The sequence below is a fragment of the Mauremys reevesii genome, linkage group 19 (genome assembly GCF_016161935.1).
Source record: "Mauremys reevesii isolate NIE-2019 linkage group 19, ASM1616193v1, whole genome shotgun sequence".
Classification (NCBI taxonomy): Eukaryota; Metazoa; Chordata; order Testudines; family Geoemydidae; genus Mauremys; species Mauremys reevesii.
In genome coordinates, this window is record NC_052641.1 from 21,296,788 (window position 1) to 21,316,501 (window position 19,714).

Genomic DNA, 19,714 nt, shown 5'->3' on the forward strand with positions numbered 1-19,714 from the left:
GACCAGTCCTGTTCAACATATTCATAAATGATCCGGAAAAAGGGGTAAAGAGTGAGGTGGCAAAATTTGCAGAGGATGTTGTGAAGGCCAAGACTGTAACAGGGTTCAAAAAAGAACTAGATAAGTTCATGGAGGATAGGTCCATCAATGGCTTTTAGCCAGGATGGACAGGGATGGTGTCCCTGGCCTCTGTTTGCCAGAAGCTACGAAAGGGCGACAGGGGATGGATCACTTGATTATCTGTTCTGTTCATTCCCTCTGGGGCACCTGGCATTGGCCACTGTTGAAACACAGGATCCTGAGATAGATGGACCTTTGGTCTGACCCAGTATGGCCATTCTTATGAAAGAAAAATGTCTTGCAAAAGAAAACTAAATCCAAAAGCTCACTAATTATTTTGGTTACCCGTAGTGAGGTCCTAATGCTTACCTTTATCTGAAATGCCAACACCTTGTATTTCCCATGTTGTCAGAGAATCAGGCAGAGTCACTGAAAGGGCCTTTGATCTATATTACAAAATGGTTTTCGAGAATTAGTAAATTTTATAAAATATTATTATTACTTTGCATGGTGTCAAGTATCAGAGGGGTAGCCGTGTTAGTCTGGTTCTGTAGAAGCAGCAAAGAATCCTGTGGCACCTTATAGACTAACAGACGTTTTGCAGCATGAGCTTTCGTGGGTGAATACCCACTTCTTCGGATGCTTGCATCCGAAGAAGTGGGTATTCACCCACGAAAGCTCATGCTGCAAAACGTCTGTTAGTCTATAAGGTGCCACAGGATTCTTTGCTGCTATTATTACTTTGTTAATACCAACAATTGGCTCAGCACTATACAACATGCAGGTAAAGACAGCCTCTGCCCAGAGGAGTTTGCAGGGTCAAAGATTCAGATAATCTGTACAAGAGACCTAGAGTTGTTGACTTAGAACACTGAACACATTTTTGTCTGATTAGGCTTGGTATTCGTTGGCCTTCCAGAAATCAGTGAGTTTTTAGAACTAATATGAATAAAAAGAGAGCTGGGGCCTGAGACTCTAGGAATAGGTGGTCAGTTTTCTGCACAGGGACATAATGGAAAAAAATGTCAAGGGGAGTCAGGCCCAGCCCCACCAGAGATTGACCATCTACCTTCCAACTGAGACTCTCAAGTGAATATAAAAGCCAGCAAGTGGCTTAGTTGAGGAGAGGAACTGTGGAAAGGAGGGTGATGCTGCTAGATGTCACTGAATGGAGAGACATACAAGGAAAGGACTTTGGGATCCAGCAGCTATTGTGACCAGACAGCAAGTGTGAAAAATCGGGACAGGGGGTGGAGGGGTAATAGGAACCTATATAAGAAAAAGACCCAAAAATCGGGACTGTCCCTATAAAATCGGGACATCTGGTCACCCTACCAGCAGCCTACTTTGGTCAGGGAAATAACTTTGTGTTCATATTCCTGGAGTGGGGAGACAGGCCATTAGCCTACAGTTCTTATAGTTAAGGGCAGTATTATAATGCATATGCACAAGGGGATAGAGTTTAAGTCCTGGTCTACACTATGCGTTTAAACCGGTTTAAGGAGCGTAAAACCGATTTAACGCCACACCCGTCCACACTAAGAGGCCCTTTATATCGATATAAAGGGCTCTTTAAACCGGTTTCTGAACTCCTCCCTAACGAGAGGAGTAGCGCTAGTATCAGAATTACCATATCGGATTAGGGTTAGTGTGGCCGCAGATCAACGGTATTGGCCTCCGGATGGTATCCCACAGTGCACCACTAACCGCTGTGGACAGCAATCTGAACTCGGATGCAGTGGCCAGGTAGACAGGAAAAGCCCCGCAAACTTTTGAATATTTCCTGTTTGCCCAGCGTGGAGCTCCGATCAGCACGGGTGGCGATGCAGTCCGAAATCAAAATTAAAAAAGAGCTCCAGCATGGACCATGCGGATGTGATCGCAGTAAGGGCAGGCAAATCTGTTCTATCAGCGCTCCGTTACAGAAGATGAAATTCAAAATCATTTTTAAAAAATCTCCACACAGACGCCATAGCAGGGACTCAGCGCACTGCTGCATGACAAGCGTAACGGAAAGCCAAAGAATCAAATGGACGCTCATGGAGGGAGGACTGGAGCGGGGACTGGAGGACTCAAGCAATCCCACAGTGCCTGCAGTCTCCGAAAAGCATTTGCATTCTTGGCTGAGTTCCAAATGCTTCTAGGGTCAAACACAGTGTCCGTGGTGGTTCAGGGCATAGCTCGGCAATTTACGCACCCCCCCACCCACCCCCAGAAGTGAAAGGGAAAACAATCCTCTCTTGACTCTTTTACATGTCACCCTATCTTTACTGAATGCTGCAGATAGATGCGATGCTGCAGCAGTCAACACCAACATCCTCACTCCCCCCCCCCCGCCATGGGTGGCTGATGGTACAATATGGCTGATATCCATCGTCATCATCAGCCTATTGGCACATGGGGCAGTGCAAAAGGACTGGTAACCATGCCGACTAGCATTCAGTGAGGTCAATCCTGGGCGCCTGTATAAAAAGCTCCTGATTTTTCCTGGTAGATGGTGCAGTATGGCTGGTAACCGTCTTCATCATAGCAACAGGGGGCTGAGCTCCATGTGTAAAGAAAAGATTCAATTGTCCCTGGACTAGCAGCGGGATGCTGGGCTCCTCTCCTCCACACTGCTTAATGTCCTGTCTGGACTATCATAGCAGCTGGAGGCTGCCTTCCACTCATTTCTCACTAACAAGTGACTGTGTCTTATTCCTGCATTCTTTATTACTTCATCACACAAGTGGGGGGACACTGCTATGGTAGCCCAGGAAGGCTGGGGGAAGAACGGAATCAACAGGTGGGGTTGTTGCAGGAGCACCCCCTGTGAATAGCATACAGCTCATAATTTCTGCAGGATCTGACACAGAGCAGCTGTGCTCTCTCGTTCTATGATACAGTGGTTCTCTAGTACACTTGCCCATATTCTAGGCAGGACTGATTCTATTTTTAGATACCAAAAAGGAGGGATTGACTCAGGGAGTCATTCCCAATTTTGGCTTTTGCGCCCCTGGCTGATCTCAGCCAGGGGCACTTATGACAGCAGCAAATGGTGCAGTGCAAAAGGACTGGTAACCATGATCATCTTATTACCAAGTTATGGTATGGTAGATGGTACAGTATGGCTGGTAACCATCTCTGCTGTCATGCAAAAGCAAAGCATGCTTCTGTGTAGCGCTGCTGAATCGCCTCTGTCAGCGGCATCTATTACACATACGGTGACAGTCACAAAAGGCAAAACAGGCTCCATGATCAGGGCCGCCCAGAGGATTCCGGGGGCCCGGGGTCTTCGGCAGCAGGGGGCCCTTCCGTTCCGGGACCCGCCGCCGAAGTGCCCCGAAGACCCGCGGCGGGGCACCCCCCCGCCGCCGAATTACCGCCAAAGCGGGACCCGCCGCCGAAGTGCAGCCCGGTCTTCGGAGGTAATTCGGCGGAGGGGGACCCCCGCCGCGGGTCTTTGGGGCACTTCGGCGGCGGATCCCGGAAGGGAAGGGCCCCCCGCCGCCGAATTACCGCCGAAGACCGAGCCGAACTCGGTGGCGGGTCCCGCTCCGTCTTCGGCGGTAATTCGCCAGTGCGGGGTCCTTCCGCCCCGGAGCGGAAGGACCCGCCGCCGGCGAAGACCGGGAGCAGAAGAAGCTCCTGCGCCCGGCCCTGCAAGAGTTTTCCGGGCCCCCCGGAGCGAGTGAAGAACCCCGCTCCAGGGCCCCGAAAAACTCTGGTGGGACCCCTGTGGGGTTCGGGGCCTGGGGCAAATTGCCCCTCTTGCCCCCCCACCCCCCGGGCAGCCCTGTCCATGATTGCCATGCTATGGCATCTGCCAGGGCAATCCAGGGAAAAAAGGTGCGAAATGCTTGTCTGCCGTTGCTTTCCCAGAGGAAGGAGTGACTGACGACATTTACCCAGAACCACCCGCGACAATGATTTTTGCCCCATCAGGCACTGGGATCTCAACCCGGAAATTCCAAGGGGCGGGGGAGGCTGCGGGAACTATGGGATAGCTACGGAATAGCTACCCACAGTGCAACGCTCCAGAAGTCGACGCTAGCCTCGGACCGTGGACGCACACCACCGATTTAATGTGTTTAGTGTGGCCGCGCGCACTCGATTTTATACAATCTGTTTTGCTAAACCGGTTTATGTAAAATCGGAATAATCCCGTAGTGTAGACGTACCCTAAGTTGCACAGACTTAATAAAATCTCTTTAAAAATATGGTCAGTCTAAAAACCCTGCAAATTCATAGCAAAGGTATTTGCCCCCCTTGTGAGTCAATATGAACCCTCTCCACTGAGGGTATGTCAACACTGCAAGTGAAAGTGTAATTATAGCACAGGCAGGCATACTTGTACTCATTTTAATCTAGCTAGCATGGGTATGCCCGTGCTTCAATTACACCTTCCAAGAGGACTGAAGTAGGCAGCATGATCACTTCCCTCAGTCAACAGTAGGGGAGTGAATTAGGGTTTCTTTCTCTGTACTGAGAAAAGCTTTCAATAAGAGATGGATATCCTAGTTCAGAAAATGGGGCACCTCAGATTCTAGGCAATAGCTGAGCTCTTGCAAGTCAGACGACATTAAATGTTTCAGAGTATAGTACCCTGGAGGAACTTGGTGGACTTCCCATAACCAGCTTTCAGGGAAGTAGCTTCGAATCTCTGGCTTGTCCAATCCCAGTAGAACCTTAAGCTCTGAAAAGGAGAAACAAATAAAGCAATTCAGAGATTCCTAAGGCTTTCCACTCACAACCTCAAAAATCACTGTTTTTGACTTCTGTGATCATATAGCCTAGAATCTTTGCTTCGGTTTTTCTTGTAAAATTAAAAAAACATGAGTTTTAATGTTCTTACAAGTAGGCTGTCATTATCCTAAAACAACCATATACACCCTCATAAATGTATGCATACATTCACAGACAGTTTAAAACTTACGCATTCTTGCCAATATTAAAACTTTGTGGGTCTCATTCTCCCGTAGTTTTGTTGCAAATTCACAGCAATCCTTGAATGCTTTTATGCACCTAGGAATACTCTTAATATGCTCAACTCTCTGATCGCAAGTCTCCCCAACAGATTCTTTTACTCCAGCCATACAGCACTTCCGAATCTCTGGATGCAAATATCTGGATGCTGAAATAATAATAAAATATCTTACATAATCCCTTCCTTGAGATAAAATACTTTTAAATGAATGGCTGTAACTGGTCATCCTGAAGTAAATTTTCAATCATTCAGGCAATCATGTACAACCATGATAAAGGTGTAGCTTTCAGGAAGAAATTAAATTTGTCATTTTTAAAATCCCAGTGTTCGAAGTGACCCCTCCATATTATTGTGAATCAAAATTTTAAAACAAATAAGGAAAAGGACGGAAATGACATTTAAAAGAAAAAGTCAGCCACAAAAAGCACAACCATGTTTTTCTCCCTCTCAAGGCCTAGGTTGCATGAATTGGTGGTCTCAGTCCAATCCTTAATGGATCATATCCATATTAGAAATGCCAGCAGTGCAACTGGCAGACTTGTGAGCACAGAGGCCAAAAATTAAAAGGACAAAAGCACTCTTCCACCCCTACGAGTAGGTCAAGGTTGGGACAGATTGTCATGTTGTTAATTTGTATTGTGGCCATGATTCAGCAAGGAACTTAAGCAACTGCTTAAATTTTAAGAATGTGCTTAAGTTCACTGACTTCAATTGAAGCATGTGTTTAAGAGCTTTTCTGATTTGGGTTCGCTGACAAAGCTGAACAATGACATTGCAATCTAGCTCTTCTTGTGCTCACTCAAAATGTAAACCTTTATATTTCTCATTTCTAATGTATATCTTTTTTTCATATATTCAAACAAAACTTTTGGAGCACCTTTGTTTTGTATTTCCTCTTCAAAGCTGGATCTTCTTGGTCTTACAATTGCTTTACAACTTTCGTCTGTTAAAAAAAACCCAAGAACATGTTATAATATTTTTTCCACTAACTCATCCCAGAATTAAAATAAACCAGTGAAAGTACATTATAGGATTGATCTGTGAATTTGGCAAGTTTTGTTTTGCAGAACTGTGGTATGTAACCTATAATTTAAATCAGCTTCTATATCAGATGACTGGAGGATAGCTAATGTGATGCCAATTTTAAAAAAAAGGCTCCAGAGGAAATCCCGACAATTAAAGGCCAATAAGCCTAACTTCAGTACCGGGCAAATTGGTTGAAACTACAGTAAAGAACAAAATTGTCAGACACATAGATGAACATAATTTGTTGTGGGGGAAGAGTCAACATGGTTTTTGTAAAGGGAAATCATGCCTCACCAATCTATTAGAATTCTTTGAAGGAGTCAACAAGCATGTGGACAAGGGGGATCCAGTGGATATAGTGTACATAGATTTTCAGAAAGCCTTTGACAAGGTCTCTCACCAAAGGCTCTTAAACAAAGTAAGCTGTCATGAGGTAAGAGGGAAGGTCCTCTCGTGGATCCGTAACTAATAAATGGTCAGTTTTCAGTATGGAGAGAGGTAAATAGTGGTGTCCTTCACGGGTCTGTACCAGGACCAGTCCTGTTCAACATACAGTAACTCCTCACTTAAAGTCGTCCCTGTTAACTTTGTTTCATTGTTAAATTGCTGATAAATTAGAGAACATGCTCATTATAAGGGACCATTGTGCAACTTTAAACATTATTTGGCAGCTGCCTGCTTTGTCCACTGCTTGCAGAAAGAGCAGCTCGTTGGAGCCAGCTGGTGGGGACCTGGAACCAGGATGGACCGGCAGCCCCCATATCAGCTCCCCACTCCCCTAAGTTCCCTGTGCAGCAGCCGCCCGGCAGGCTATAAATTGCCCAGTAGTTCAGCTGTCCCTCTCCCCACTGCCATGTGCTGCTTCTGACCTCTGCCTTGGAGCTGCTCCCGGGAGCCTCCAGCTTGCTGTGCAGAGGTGGGGGGAAGAGAGGTGCTAATGTCAAGGTGTTCCCTTCCCCCATGGTCTTGCCCCTCGCTCCTTCCTTTACCCCATCTCCATAGAGATGGGGACAGGGAGGACACATGACAGGGCTCAGGATGGAGGGAGCTTGCAGCTGCTGTCTCAACTTGCTGATCTACTTAAAAGGGCAGTGTACTTAGAGTGGGATCAGCATACTTAAAGGGGCAATGCGTGTCACACACACACACACGCGCGCGTATGTCTCTGTCTCTCCTCTCTCCATTCGTGCTGCCTTGTAGACTGCAAGGCTACATTACCAACATGTTAACCCTTGAGGGCTCAGCCGAGTGCTAGTTCATCATTTAACAGTAAGGCACTCCCTGGGAAATATCCCACTCTCTTCCACCGTCTGACTTCACCACTCAATTAAGCTTCACAATCATCATTGCTGTGTACAATATTAAATTGTCTGTTTAAAACTTATACTGTGTATATGTGTTTATATATAGTCTTTGCTATGGCGAAAAAAGTTTCCCTGGAACCTAACCCCCTCTATTTACATTAATTCTTATGGGGAAATTGGATTTACTTAACATCATTTTGCTTAAAGTTGCATTTTTCAGAAACATAACTACAACATTAAGCAAGGAGTTACTGTATCCATAAATGATTTTGAAAAAGGAGTAAAGAGTGAGGTGGCTAAATTTGCAGATGATATAAAACTACTCAAGATAGTTAAGTCACAGGCAGACTGTGAAGAGCTACAAAAGGATCTCTCAAAACTGGGTGACTGGGCAACAAAATAGCAGATGAAGTATAATGTTGATAAATGCAAAGTAATGCACATTGGAAAACATAATCCCAATTATACATATAAAATTATGAGGTCTAAATTAGCTGTTACCACTCAGGAAAGAGATCTTGGAGTCATTGTGGATAGTTCTCTGAAAACATTCAATGTGCAGCAGCAGTCAAAGAAGCAAACAGAATGTTGGGACTCATTAAGAAGGGGATAGATAATAAGACAGAAAATATCATGTTGCCTCTATATAAATCCATGGTACGCCCACATCTTGAATACTAAGTGTAGATGTGGTCACCTCATCTCAAAAAAGATATACTGGAATTGGAAAAGGTACAGAAAAGAGCAACAAAAATTATTAGGGGTATGGAACAACTTCCATATGAAGAAAGATTAATAAAACTGGGACTTTTCAGCTTGAAAAAGAGACAACTAAGGGAGGATATGATAAAGGTCTATAAAATCATGACTGGTTTGGGGAAAGTAAACAAGGAAGCGTTATTTACTCCTTCTCATAAGAACTAGGGGTCACCAAATGAAATTAATAGTTGGCAGGTTTAACACAAACATAAAAGTATTTCTTCACACAATGCACATTCAACCTGTGGAATTCCTTGCCAGAGGATGTTGTGAAGACCAAGACACTAACAGAGTCCAAAAAAGAACTAGGTAAGTTCATGGAGGATACGTCTACTAATGGCTATAAGCTAGGATGGGCAGGGATGGTGTCCCTAGCCTCTGTTTGCCAGAAACTGGGAATGGGAGGCAGGGAATGGATCACTTGATGATTACCTGTTCTGTTCATTCCCTCTGAAGCACTTGGCATTGGCCACTGTCAGAAGACAGGATACTGGACTAGATGGACCATTTGTCTGACCCAGTATGGCCATTCTTATGTTCTTGTTTATAACTTCAGTTCATTTTATAATTGCAATGAGGCACTCTAGGCCCTAGAATCTAAGGTATGTATCTTTTTACCATAATTACAATCCTTAGTGCATGTGTATTTATGAGACAATGATTCCAACATTATTCTTCCTCATTGTATAATTAAGCTCCAACATAATTGTGAGCTATGCTACTTGTAGAAAAACAGATTTGAATTCTCATGTGTAAAGGATAAGTACCTGTTACTTTAGAGTCATCTGCATTAGCATTGGTTAGAAATGTAAGCCCAGCTGATCGGAACACATCAACATTGTTCTGCCCTCCTCCAGCACCACATCCAAGATCACTCTTTTCCAAATCTAACATTACCTGTTGAAAAAAGTAAGCCAGGAGCTCATTTCAATGTGAAATATATTATATGACTGAAGGGAGCATTATGGACCTGTGAGGATTAACAAGTAATTTAGCCAGTAAAATGAGACAAGTCTGACACAGAAATACACTGTGTTCAGTGTTGTTATAGTCATGTCAATCCCAGGATATTAGAGAGACAAGGTGGGTGAGATAATATCTTTTATTGGACCGATTTCTGTTGGTGAGAGAGAAAAGCTTTCAAGCTTACACAGAGCTCTTCTTCAAGTCTGGGAATCTTACTCATCTTGTATTTAGCTGTGACACTCTGAGTAAGATTCCCAGATCTGAAGATGAGCTCTGCGTAAGCTTGTCTCTTTCACCAACAGAATTTGATCCTATAAAAAATATTACCTGACCCACCTTGTCTCACAAAAATACATTGTTATTTTTCTTTTCTTGTACTAAACTGTTGTGTAGTGCTGTTGTAAAATGTTAAACAGCAGCTACACTTCACTGCCGAGGTGGCATTCTTTCAGCTGCAGGTGAAGTGAATTCTACATAAATCTGTGAAAACAGAAATCCTAGGTTATCTACTGAACAAGAACATTACACGCAACAGAAATATGAGTTCCCACATTACTACTCTAGCAGCGTGCCTTAAAAACCTGGCCTGCAGGAATCACTACTAGGACTGAGGAGGGGAGTTCAGTCTCTATGCCTGTTCAATCACGGAGCTCTCCAAAAACAGAGCCAATCACTGTGGATTTTTTGATGACTGGAACTGGGCTAAGCCCCACAACTCATTTCCATAGGGCAAACAATAACTGAAAGACAACTATTTCTGATTACTATTGACCTCAGCTGGATTTGAACTAGTAACCTAGAGGTGAAAGGCTGTAAATCCCATCACTTCTGAATGCATGCAACACAACACAAACTTTTAAACTTCCACTATATTTTGTGACTATTACTTAACTCTTTCCATAGACCTCTTTCTTGTTTCTGTGATTCCATATATTGCCTTGTCGATAGATGACAAAGCAACAAAAGAACTGAACTGGGTTTTCATGTTAATTGATATAACCGTGCCAGGCTTATGAGAGTCTTGTTTTGATAATAACTGAACCTATAAAAGGAAAACAAATATGGGTTACTGAGACGGATGGCCAGAAAGGGTTAAGCATCCTGCAGGAATAATGACCCAAATTCAACCTTTAGAGACGTGTTAGAAAAGTATGTAAATGGTAATTAGGGCCATTCCATGTCAGATAGGCTAGAACTTTGAAATGCAAACCTATATTAGAAATTAGAGGTGATACTAATTGTATGTTTGTACTTATATCTTGTTAGAGGTTAACAATGTAACCAAACAGTCCCTGTCTATGCTGTATTCTGTTAATTCAGAGATCAAAAGGAAATCTTAAGATTTAAATGAACTATAAATATAATAATATCACTGTATTCATCTTTCTTTGAAATGTCTAGCAAATCACCTACGAATGGTGGGAAACTGGCAATTGCCTTATATTAATCCCTGTAGCTAATTACTACTGATGCTTAGGATATAGGTCTACTTCAAAGTTTCCATGATTGCCTATTGTTCACTGAAGGGCTCTGAGCTGTCAAGAGAAGGCCTGGAACTGTATAAAGGTCTCTTGGGTCCTGATCCTTTTTATCTCAGATCCGCTTGATGCTCTATGCAGAGGAAGCTTGAGTCATAACACTGAGCTCTCCAGTCCCATCTGGATCACCCTGAATCAGGAGTGAAAGTAACTTACGGGACTTACCCGTACTGCCGGAGTCCAAAGGGGGCATGGCCTCATCCAGAAAAGGCGTGGCCTTTAAATCAACCCGGGGCTCCCATCAGCAGAGGTGGCTGGGAGCCCCTGGGGCTCACGGGCAAATTAAAGGGCCCAGGGCTCCGGGCCCTTTACATCTCCACCACAGCTCCAGCTGGGATTTAAAGGGCTCGGGGCTCCCGTGGCTGCGGGGGGCCCCAAGCCTTGCCGGGCTGGGACCAGGATTTAAAGGACCCGGAGCTCCTGCCGCTGCGGGGAGCTCCGAGCCCTTTAAATCCCAGCCCCAGCCCGGCTGCCGAAGCTGTGGACGGGATTTAAAGGGCTTGGAGCTTCCCGCCACTGCGGGGAGCCCAGAGCCCTCTTAATCCCGGCCGCTGAAGCCGGTGTGGTCCAGCACGGCGTACTGGCTCTTGCCGGTACGCCGTACCAGACCGCACCGGCTTACTTTCACCTCTGCCCTGAATATAAACATTGGACTATAACCTATGGACTAATTCTGAAAGAACTCTTTGCAACTACAAAGCTCACCATCTCTACTATGAATCTGATCTCAGAACTGTACTCATGTCTGTATGCATACTGCTCTTTTAACCAATACTCTCTCTCTCTTTTCTTTTTTAATAAATTTTAGTTTAGTTAATAAGGATTGGCTCTAAGCATGTATTTGGGTAAGATCTGGAATATTCATTAGCCCGGGGAAGTAATGTCTCTGATCCTTTGGGATTGATAGAATTTATATGATGAATTAGATTTTCAGTAATCCTCATCATATTTGACTTGGGTGTCTGGGTGGAGGCCTAAGGCTGGGTTACTTTAAGGGAAATGTGCTGTTGGCTTATCAGTGAGGTATTATAGAAGCTGTTTTGTGCTGGTTTGGTAAATCTAAGTATAGAAATATCCTCTAGCTTTGGAGATTGTCTGCCCCATTCTTTGCAGTTTGCCTGAAGTGAGTAACCTCAGTGCACCCCTGGGACTCCGGTCACAGTTACTTTAAAAAAATTAAGAGATTTTAAGGCTGACACTTTAATGTTTTGGGAAAACATCAGAGAATCTGTGCAGCTCTGAGAGTAGAATTTTGATGATAAAACAAATGTGTCGCTTAACTCGAGAATATTAATGGAACTTTTAATACACAGACTCATACACTCACCTGGAGGCTATTGCCACACTTCTGTTCTATATTCAGCCAAACTGAATCAGCTACTAGTTCTGCAGTTTCCTCTCCAGTGACAATGTAGTAGACAAGGAGACGGGCTGAAGGAACCATTTCTTGTGTTAGCTGAAAGCTTAGATTTTCATAATCTGAGCTCACAATCCTCTCCTGAGTTCCAAAACTTACTATTTTCCCTTTGGATAATATCTATAAGATGAGGGCGGGGGAAAGAAAACAAAAAGAAAGTAACTAGTCCCAGCAAGTGTTCCTGACTCCCTAGAAAGTCACTTTGGCAAAGAGAAAGATTGTAGATAATATACTATTTGTGTATCTTAACTGGTGAACAATAACAAAAAGGAAATTAAAAAAGTTAAATTTTACTTGTAGAAATACTTTTGCCCTTTTGTATTGATTTTTACATGAACTCAAACCACTTTGTAAACATTAATTAAGCCTCACAACAGCATGTAAATCTGGCAACTTTATCTTGAATTCAGAGAATACTAAGAATCAAGCATTTGAGATGTTTAATGTAGACTGTCTTAAATTAATGTAAAAGAGAGTTGTGTCAACTGAAATAGTATTGTTTGTTTTAATATGAACAGATTGTAATACAACTGAAAGTAGCATTTTTTTATACCATACACCATCCTGTAAGCCCTTAGATACAATGTAATAGTGTACCTGAAAAAAATTAGGAGTCTAATATGTCAAGTTTTTGTTGGCAGCATGGGAAAGTTTATCTTCCCCTAGTCAATGGACCAAATTTAGACCAGTGCAAGGAAGAGGACATAACTCCCCATTCCCAAACAGAAGTGGATATGCACTGCAAATGCTGTATTGATGAGTGCCCATAATCTTGCTCTAATCAACCATACACATACACACACAGCGCTCCTCAGAAGATTCTTGGTCCTAGGATCATGAACAATTTCCCTACATGAGTGTATGACTTCCAGGAAAAGTAAGCATGTCTCTTAGTGTTTGCTGAATGAGGGTCTTCAATCAGGAAACTGTCAAAAAATCAAGTCTACAAGCCCTTTGCTACTGACCACTGCTGCAATTCTTGTCCAGTGGTGCCATTCTTCGAAATGTTGGAGTTCTGTGGGACACTGACTTCACAAGGGACTTAACAAGTACTTGAGGCTGCTGACAAGCAATTAACACAATGCTGATACAAATGCAGACTGATTTTTCCTCTCATTTTTACAAGTTCTCTCCATGTCAAAATTAATACAGGAGCAATGGGGGAAATGTGTGTTGCTGTCTGAGCAAAACCTGTTCTACAGCTAAATATAGGACTTTGATCTCTCTAGTGTTGTTGATCTGGCACCTTGTACTACATTACAAAACAATGTTTTAATGTGAAAATACATCTGTTACTTACCAAATAGCTGTAGCGATGTATTTTATGAATATAGTGGCTATGTGGATACACTTTAATGCTCATATAATCCCCTACACGTAGTAGTTTATAGTTTGAAGCCCAGTCAATGTACAGATAGCTTTTGCTGAGCGATGAGTATGCTTTTGCTTCATAGTTTCCAGTTGCCTGATTTTCTTCTGATAGACTTCCATCTGCAGTTTTTAGCTAAACATGATATAAAGTGCATAAGAAGATTTAATACCAAAAACACTCTGAAGTTTTGTACAATGCCTTTTATCCAGCATCTGAAAGCCCTTCGTAATTAATCAAGTAAACCTGTGAATCAGGAATTATTAAAGTCACTTTGTCAATAGGTAAACAGAGTCCAAAAGAGGCTCATGGCCTGATTTCAAGAGAACTAAGCACTCACAGCTCTCAAGTCAATGATAAAGGAAGGATCAGAAGTCAGGCATGCTGACTCCCAAATGCATTCTTTATTTATGAAATTATACTTCCTCCTATTAAATAAATATTAAAATTAAAATGTAATATAATATGTATACAGGATGGATTAAGTGGTTCTGATAAAAATGACAGCCAACTCAAGCTTTTGTCTGAAATTTAACTCTGCACATTCTGGTTTCAGACAGATGCTGAAATCCCAAAATACCATGAGACACTATTTTGTCCCTCTGTTTGAGATGGTCAATGAACAATGAACAAAGGGAAATTCTATGAGAAAGCCTGCTTTGGGTAATTTCTAGGCCGAGATAAATTGGTTAACGTTTATTTGGATAACCAGTATCTGAAGTTTTGGGTGTTTATATGGACTGAACCTTTTGAATTAGGTGATCATCTTTAATATATAGACAAATCAATTTCAACCATTTCATATTTTCTTTTATAAAAAACTGTCAAATCCAAATAAGTAAAAAAAAAAAACCAACAGTAAAGATTTATATATGTATACATATAAGTACAGAGGAAAAAGGTCAACAACATATTGAAAGCTACTGTCATTTTGATCAGATGCCTCCAAAATGGGAAAAAGCACTTTGAGGATTTTTATTGTTAAGCAATTCATTTGGATTTTTTAATTTTAATTTTAAAAGTCTATTACAACTAATTAGGATACACACCTATATCTGTATTTGGATTTGTTTTGTCTTCATTTCCTCTTTTCCTCACTGTTGTCAGCAAGGGATTAGTTTCAAAATAGTTTAATATACAAATAACTTTCCTCTAAAGCAGTCTTATTCGGTAGTATTGAATATTTGTCACAATACCCGTTAGATTATAAAATTGTCAATTTTTCTAATCTACTGGTTTTGTGCGTAAAAAGTTCCCATCTGAATTGCAGACTGGCCAAAGTAAACAGTCGGAGAGTACATACTGTGCAAGAAATACAGGAGTGAGAAGAATTTAACTCACTTGAAATTCCAGTGCTTTGCTAGCAGATGGAATATTAACCACAAATAAAGCAGTTCCATCATTCATGCTTGTTTGTCTTGTCCCAGCATCTGAGCCTTCTTGTACCAATGTAGTTGACTCCATTTGCTCATCAAATACATTTGCACTGAGAATTACAGGGAGGTTCCCCACAGGCTGGTCCAATGTATCCTTTACCTGAACCTGATCATTAGAACAGAGAAACTTTGCTAGAAAAATGCTATAAAATTCTTTAAATGTGAGCATAAGCATGAGTACCTCGGCAGAAACAGTTTGTCCACCTGTCACAGTACTTCAAGAGAGTAAATGGTCAGGCAGATCTCAAGTAACATGCATTAAAAAAACATTATATGCTATAGCATACAACCATATTGTTTATGTTAACTAACCTTGATGAAGAATGGAAGACCGGGCTTCACAAATAGAGGCGTAGCAACCAAGTTCAATTTGTAGGGAGATAGCGCATATCTGACTCCAGTAAATTCACTTTCTTCGCTAAGTCCACCTAAGAAAAAAAATATTTTTCTTTTGAGAAGTGTCTTCCAGGGATCTCATTTTCTCCCTCAAAAGTCCTATTTCATGGCAACCCACACCATTTGTGGGCCTGAGGAGTCTTTGCACTCAAGGATCAAGCTTTTATCAATATGAAATTAAATGAATAAAAACCTTTAAAGCTTTTAAAAAAACATGTAAAACTGTGCTGGTGATGTTAAGTCATCCTTCTCGTATCCTTTTCGTAAAGGAGATTTCTGAACACAAAAGAAGATCTTCGGCCAGGAACCATGCCTAAACTTTGTATTTTATTCAGATTTTCACATAAGTATGTTCAAATGAGGGACTAAAAAATCAAAACCCTACCTGTAGATTCCAACACTGTTACAGCAATATACAGGTATGACCCATCTAACTCTTCTAGGCTTTGGTAGCCTATTTCCTTAACTGCATTTTTACTATTAAAATCGACCTCTGCAACTCCATCAACTATCTGGTAATAAAACAAAAATAAAGATAAACAAATTATGCTGCTGTGCATAGTTTAAAAATAATCTCCAAAGACATGGTTTACAGCGTCTGTCTCAGATGTGCACATGCACAAAATCTATTTATAGCAGAGACCAAGGATAAGAAATTCTAACAAAGGAGAACAGAGTTGCTTCCCTGAAAATTAACCAAGCGATAGTAGATGTTCCATGTTGTGTCCTTGAAGCCAGCAAGAACTAAGAGCACTACATATCCAAGCAATCTTCTCTGAGATCCTTCCTGTCCCATGAGCAAAGGAAGAAAGAAGGCAGATGATTCTGGAAGTGCTCCAAGAGCTAAGTAAGTGGAGGGCTCTGGTTTTGTGGAACATTGGTCCACCTTCTGTGAGGAGACGGGGCTGTATAGCTTGGATAGCCTCCACCTCCATAGAAGGAAGACCAATCTTCCCAGAGATAGGCTGGCTGGAGTAGTCAGGAGGAGGTTAAATTAATAACAAAAGGGAAAGGTAAGACATGAGCACTCAGCACAAAATCAAGATTGAGAACAAAATTAATCAAGGAACCAAAGAACATCAAGAGAAGAAATTTTTGAATTGCCCATATACCAATGACAGGAGCCTGGGAACAAACAAGAGGAATTGGAATTGCTCATTTTTAAGCATAAATTGAATCTAGTTGGTATTACTGAAACCTGGTGAGATGATTTGCACGACTGGAATGTTAAAATCAACGGTTATAACCTGTTTAGAATCAAGTGGGCAAAAGAGGAGGGAAAGTGGCACTCTAGGCCCAGGCCGCTGTGGGAAACTGCAGACCCTCCACCTTCCCTGGGCAAGGGACCAGGGTGCCCAAGAGCAGCCCCCACCACATGTACCCAACCCCCGTGTCATGCCACCCAGGGCAGATGGAGGATCCGGGGCTCCCCACAGCAGCCCGGGCTCCCTGGGCAGCTTTTACTATGGCCTGTCTTTGGCTTCCAGCGGGGCCTCAGAGGAAAGAGGAGGGGCAGAGGGCAGGGCCCACCTCAGCCCCCACTTCAGAAAGGCTGGTGCCACTACCAGGGGCTGCACTTCATGGCAGGGGAGCTGATCATCTTATCAGCTCTCCCGTCGCAAAGAGCAGCCATTGCTGCCATGGCTGCGCTGTGCCTGCCCAAGGCTACTATGTCCATGTTAAAAAGAAGGAAGGCATGTCCCTCCCATTTTTAAAAGTGGGGGGGGGCGGGGCATGGCCCCTTTGCCTCCCTTCCCCCAGTTCTGGAGCCCCTGTCTCGAGTAGGAATAGAGAAGTTATTTTACCTCTGTATTTGGCACTGGTGAGACAATTATGGAACTGTGTCCAGTTCTGTTGCCCACAATTCAAGAAGGAAGTTGATAAATTGGAAATGGTTCAGAAAAGAGTGACGAGAATAATTAAAGGATTAGAAAACATGCCTCAAAGAGCTCAGTGTATTTAGCTTAACAAAGAGAAGGTTAAGAGATTACTTGATTACAGTAGGGCTCTTCAATCTAGCAGAGAAAGGTAGAACATAATCCACGGGCTGGAAGTCAAATCTAGACAAATCTAGATTGGATGTAAGATGTAAATTTTTAACAGTGAGAGTAATTAATCATTGGAAAAAAACTTACCCAAAGGTCATGGTGGATTCTCCATCACCAATAATTTATTAAATCATGTCTGGATATTTTTCTAAAATATCTGTTCTAGAAATTATTTGGGGGAAGTTCTATGGCCTGTGTTTCACAGGAGGTAAGACTAGATGATCTTGGCCTTGGAATCTATGAATCTATGCAGAGGGAGCATCATCATTCATTCAAAAGGAGAGACTGATTTCTGTCACGACTGAATGACTGAGCCAAAAAGCTAGACTAACCTGAGAGGAGAAAGACAACTCCAAATTTAGCCAAGGTCTTGTTAAAAGATTAATATTATTACAATTAATTCTGTATTGGATTTCCTTCATTTGCTTTTTAATCATCAGTGTAAATATTAATTCATGGAAACTTATAGTCACAAATTATTTACTTAAATGGCCAATTGAGCCAAACTGAAACTGCTTTCTGTCTGTCTGAGACATCATCCTCTAAGTTTCAGTCCAAGGTGAAGTTTTATGCCTCTGATAACAGAGGTGTTAATGGATGTTAGGGTTGTAAATAGGGTTTAAAAATAGTAACCATTTAATCTATTAAAATTCTATTGGCTAAGCGGTTAACCATTAAGGAGTTCACATAGGCGGGGAACTAGGGGAAGGAGGGTGCTGCAGCATCCCGTTTTATGCGGGGCTCCGCTGCTGCTTGCGCCCGTCATCCTGGCCCAGGTCTCTGCTGCCTCCCTGTGCCTGGAGTCCTGGTCCCAGCAGCCGCCTCCCAGAGTCCCGGCCACCAGCCTGGCCCAGGTCTCTGCTGCCTCCCCACGCCCAGGGTCCCGGCTACTGGACCACACCCAGGGGCCTGGCTGCTGGGACTCCAGATGTGGGGGGCAGCAGAGTTTAATCGTTAACCAAAACCGATAAGAATGTGCTTATCGGTTAACCAGTTAAACTTTTACATCCCTAATGGATGTATTGACTTTAAATAGCTGAGAGTGCAAACCACTGCATTGGCCTGCAGTGGCCTGCTCCGACTCCCATTCAATTCCATGGAAAGACTTCAATGAAGCTATATCAGGCTTGAACTCAATAAAAACGGCTTAGCTTTTTCTTACCTCAGTTACGTACATTGCTCTTTTCATCATCTTTTTTTCAGTTCCTTCAATTATTCCAAAACGCATATAAACATCTGCCCTGGTGACCTTCTTATTATAAAAATACCTTGCGAACAATAAAAATACTCCTTTAAAGTTGTTATTGCAATGGACGCAGAAAAACTGAACATAAAATATCATATGCACTTATTTTTAATAAGCAGTCAGGCTCTGAACAACAGGTGGCATGGGAAAGAGATGGCCTTGTATGTATCTCTGTCAAACCGTTCTGACCAACATACAAATCACTGTTGATAAGTATTGAAGGAAAGTGCAGCCATTCCTATTCCATTGCAGAAAGGACTTCAGTGATATGACTTTTTGAGGAGAAGGCAGTCAAAGGGAAAAAGATGGAAGGACCTTTCAGGTACATCTAGCCTGCAGCTGGGGCCATACCTCTCAGCCTGGGTAGACAGACATGCTCTAGTTCTGCTCAAGCTAGTGAACTAAAAATAGCAGTGTGGACACTGCAGCATGGGCTTGCCACATAAATATCGATCCAGCAGGTCAGGCAAGCTTGTACTCAGGTGGCTAGCCCCAGCTGCAACATTCATGCTGCTATTTTTAGTGGATTAGATTGAACAGAGGTAGCACATTATCTACTCAGGCTGGGCAGCATGCTCCCTGCCGAAGTGTAGACATTCCCTTAGAGACTGGCGGATTCTTTCCACTGAAGTGAAGAAAAGACCTCCCCCCAAAAAAATTAAAATCAAGACCAAATCTCCTTACCTAGCTTTAATAGTAATCCTGAATGTCTCAAATTTCTCAGAACTAATTATGTTCTTTTCTGGTTCTATGGAGATGAAAAAACTTGGCATTGCTGAAAATTAAGCAGAAAGTTAAATATAACAACTGAAATGCCATTTTAAATATTAAGCAATATCAACATGAAAAGATGTCATTGAAAATGGTCCAACGAATCAAATGTATGTTTAAAAAGATTTTAATTGCATACTTAAACGGATTGAAAAATAAGGCTATTACTTTCTTACTTAATATTCAGAATTGAAAACCCCAGGAACAATCATATATTACCATATTCTTTTACTTCAAATTTTGCAACAGCAGAAGTTGTGAAACTCTTTTTGTACTTGGCTTCAATCTTCCAGACACCATACCTATAAAAAATATGACATTTTAAAGATGAGAATTAATTTTGTCATCCAATAATATAGTTTTTATTATAATAATTCTAATTTGGAGACTGCTTCAATAAATAATCTACAGT

General features: G+C 42.1%; 1 protein-coding gene across 5 annotated transcripts in view; it reads right to left on the bottom strand.

The window, feature by feature from the left end:
• C5 (complement C5) overlaps positions 1 to 19,714 on the bottom strand; it is a 60,712-nt gene that overhangs the window by 25,363 nt on the left and 15,635 nt on the right. For all 5 annotated transcript variants that reach the window (XR_005589788.1, XM_039505978.1, XM_039505977.1 and 2 more), the window contains 14 exons: positions 19,522 to 19,604; positions 19,216 to 19,306; positions 18,448 to 18,553; positions 15,623 to 15,749; positions 15,154 to 15,269; positions 14,747 to 14,947; positions 13,337 to 13,540; positions 11,947 to 12,156; positions 9,974 to 10,123; positions 8,883 to 9,012; positions 5,904 to 5,969; positions 4,976 to 5,173; positions 4,645 to 4,735; positions 430 to 506 (listed from right to left, as the gene is read on the bottom strand). Coding sequence is in view for 4 of the 5 variants with exons in the window: in XM_039505978.1 (XP_039361912.1) it covers positions 430 to 506; positions 4,645 to 4,735; positions 4,976 to 5,173; positions 5,904 to 5,969; positions 8,883 to 9,012; positions 9,974 to 10,123; positions 11,947 to 12,156; positions 13,337 to 13,540; positions 14,747 to 14,947; positions 15,154 to 15,269; positions 15,623 to 15,749; positions 18,448 to 18,553; positions 19,216 to 19,306; positions 19,522 to 19,604 (1,850 nt within the window). In the remaining variant the exon portion in view is untranslated. The remainder of the gene's footprint in view (positions 1 to 429; positions 507 to 4,644; positions 4,736 to 4,975; positions 5,174 to 5,903; positions 5,970 to 8,882; positions 9,013 to 9,973; positions 10,124 to 11,946; positions 12,157 to 13,336; positions 13,541 to 14,746; positions 14,948 to 15,153; positions 15,270 to 15,622; positions 15,750 to 18,447; positions 18,554 to 19,215; positions 19,307 to 19,521; positions 19,605 to 19,714) is intronic.